Source organism: Mycetomoellerius zeteki, unplaced genomic scaffold (assembly GCF_001594055.1).
Source record: "Mycetomoellerius zeteki isolate Tzet28-1 unplaced genomic scaffold, Tzet1.0 scaffold917, whole genome shotgun sequence".
Classification (NCBI taxonomy): Eukaryota; Metazoa; Arthropoda; class Insecta; order Hymenoptera; family Formicidae; genus Mycetomoellerius; species Mycetomoellerius zeteki.
In genome coordinates this window covers 6,118-8,952 of record NW_017257955.1, presented here as the reverse complement: position 1 = coordinate 8,952, position 2,835 = coordinate 6,118, and the positions used below count along the sequence as shown (strand labels likewise).

The 2,835-nt window shown below is 41.2% G+C and overlaps 1 protein-coding gene across 1 annotated transcript in view; it reads right to left on the bottom strand.

The window, feature by feature from the left end:
- Positions 1-2,544: 2,544 nt before the first annotated feature.
- The window catches only part of LOC108730431 (uncharacterized), a 743-nt gene continuing 452 nt past the window's right edge, over positions 2,545-2,835 (bottom strand). The window contains exon 2 of the mRNA XM_018460135.1: positions 2,545-2,776. Within this exon, the coding sequence (XP_018315637.1) occupies positions 2,545-2,776 (232 nt within the window). The remainder of the gene's footprint in view (positions 2,777-2,835) is intronic.

The following is a 2,835-nucleotide window of genomic DNA, read 5'->3' as shown; positions in this document are numbered from 1 at the left end:
AAAAATACATATCGTTTACGAAACACGTTGACAGTACAAAAGAAAAAAATGAAAAGAATTTTAATAAAAATTGTGTAAAATTGCGATTCATAGACTCGTACAAGTTTCTCAGTGCAAGCCTCGACAAATTGGCGTCGTATCTCAAGAAAGAAAAATTAAAAATTGTACGTTTCGAATTTTCAACTTTATCAACGAAGAATTCGAATTACTAACGCGAAAAGGTATATTTCCGTACGAGTACGTTGACTGCGTTGAAAAATTGGACGACACGCGCTTACCACCTCGCGAATCATTTTACAGTTCGTTGACGGGCGATACCGTATCCGGGATTACGCTCACGCTGCGAACGTCTGGCAACGATTCTCTGTGTGAACGCTCGGCGAGTACAGCGATCTGTACTTGAAAACCGATGTCTTGTTGTTGGCTGATATTTTCGAAAATTTCCGCGAAAGTTATGTAGAGAGTTATGGTCTTGATCCTGCACATTACTATACATTGCCTGGTTTCACATGGGATGCCATGTTAAAACACACGCATGTAAAATTTGAACTACATTGATATGGTCTTGTTCATCGAGCGCGGTATACGCGGTGGCCTCAGTCAATGTTCCGGTAGATACGCGCAGGCCAATAACAAGTATATGCGTTCGTACGACCCATCGAAACCGTCGTCATACTTAATGTACTACGATGTTAACAATCTATTTGGATGGGCGATGTGTCAACCATTGCCATATGCCGACTTTCAATGGGTCGAAGACGCTACCAATTTCGATGTGAGCGCGATCGCTTCGGATTCATCCACCTGTTACATTTTCGAGATCGATCTCGAGTATCCGCAACATCTGCACGATCGATACACTGATCTACCTTTTTGCCCGACGCGTGATAAGCCGCCCGGCAAGCGCGAGGATAAACTGCTCGCGACGCTGTACGATAAGCAGCGTTACGTCATCCTCTATCGCAACCTGCAGCAATGTACTCGTCACGGCCTTCGCATAACGAAAATTCATCGAGTATTACAATTCGCTCAATCCGCCTGGCTCCGTGATTACATCGAACTGAATACGCAATTTAGAACGCGCGCTAAAAATTATTTCGAAAAAAATTTATACAAATTAATGAACAACGCGGTATTCGGTAAAACTATGGAAAACGTTCGAAATCACGTCGACGTGAAATTGATAACGAAATGGGACGGTACGGCGCGGAGGCAATGATCGCGAAACCGAATTTTCATAGTCGTGGCGTCTTTGCAGAAAATTTGATCGCCGTCGAACTGCGTAAACTCGAGGTGAAATTCGACAAGCCGATTTACGTGGGTATGTGTATCCTGGACATATCGAAAGTCTGCTTGTACGAATTTCATCACGAGTATATGCTACCGCTGTATCAAAATAAATGTAAGATCATGTATACTGACACAGACAGTCTTATATACCACATCGAATGCAGCGATGTATACGAGACGATGAAACGCGATATCGCTAGGTTCGACACGAGTGATTATCCGGCTGACAACGCGTAAGGTATGCCTCTCGAGAATAAGAAGGTGCCGGGTCTGATGAAGGACGAGAACAACGGCACGATAATGACCGAATTCGTTGGACTCAGAGCGAAGATGTACGCCTTGCGTGTAGATGGAAAGAAGGACACTAAAAAAGCGAAAGGGGTAAAGAGCAACGTCGTAGCGCGAACGACAACTTTCGATGTTTACACGCGTTGTTTGAACGAAGAGATAGAAATGACTCGCCGTCAATCGTGTATACGATCTAAACTGCACGAGGTATACACGATTTCCGATTCGAAAGTCGCTCTGAGTCCATACGATGATAAACGATACGTCGTACCGGACTCGACGGAGACGTTACCGTGGGAGCATTGGCGGATACCTTTGTAATATATATATATGTATCGTACGTTTTATATGTAGTATATATTGCTATCATGAATTACTATCATTGTAATTTACATTTCTTGTATTATACATTTTTTAAGTATTATTTTAATATACTTCATGTATATTTTACACATTTATATACGTATTAATATTATTTTTATGTATTACTATCATTATAATTTACATGTATGTTTTTTAACATTTTTATATTTTCATACAGTGTATATGTATTTTTAAATATTGTATTATATATACTTATTCTATCTCTGTATATATGTGGTTAAAAATTATGTATTTTATATACTCCAAACGAAGATGAAAGGGATAATAATAAAAATATTTTATACATTTATATATTTATATTGATATATTAATTATATGTATAAAAAAAAACTTTTTTTTTCAAATGACATTGTTTTTATTTATCCATGAATTGTGCGATCCATCGAATCCCAGCCACTTGACGTACACCTTGTCTCCTTTCCTGCGCAGTACTTTCTCCACGAGATACACGTCCGAATGTGTAGCGCGATGCAACTCGTTCTTGTAGAACGCTTCAGCGATGGATTTTCCGCGATAGTCCTCGAGTAGACAGGTTACAGGATTGATACGCTGCACTTTAACGATCGTAAACACCTCGATGGTTCAATTTGGCGTGTAACCCTTCTCAAAAATTGTCTTGTATTTGCTCACGCGTACTGAATCGCCCACTTTGAATTTCGCCGCACCCGCGATCTTTATCGCGCTGTACACCGTGCCCAAGAGTCTTTCGGCGATCGCAGGAGTTACGTCGGCGGGTCGCATACCGATAGTGCGATACTTGCGCGCGTTGTAATCTGACACGAGACGCGGCAGTTCGTCGACCCACTTGTAATTGCTGTTGAGCGTAAACATCTTCCACATGTCGTTCTTGAGCGTGCGATTGAACCGCTCGAC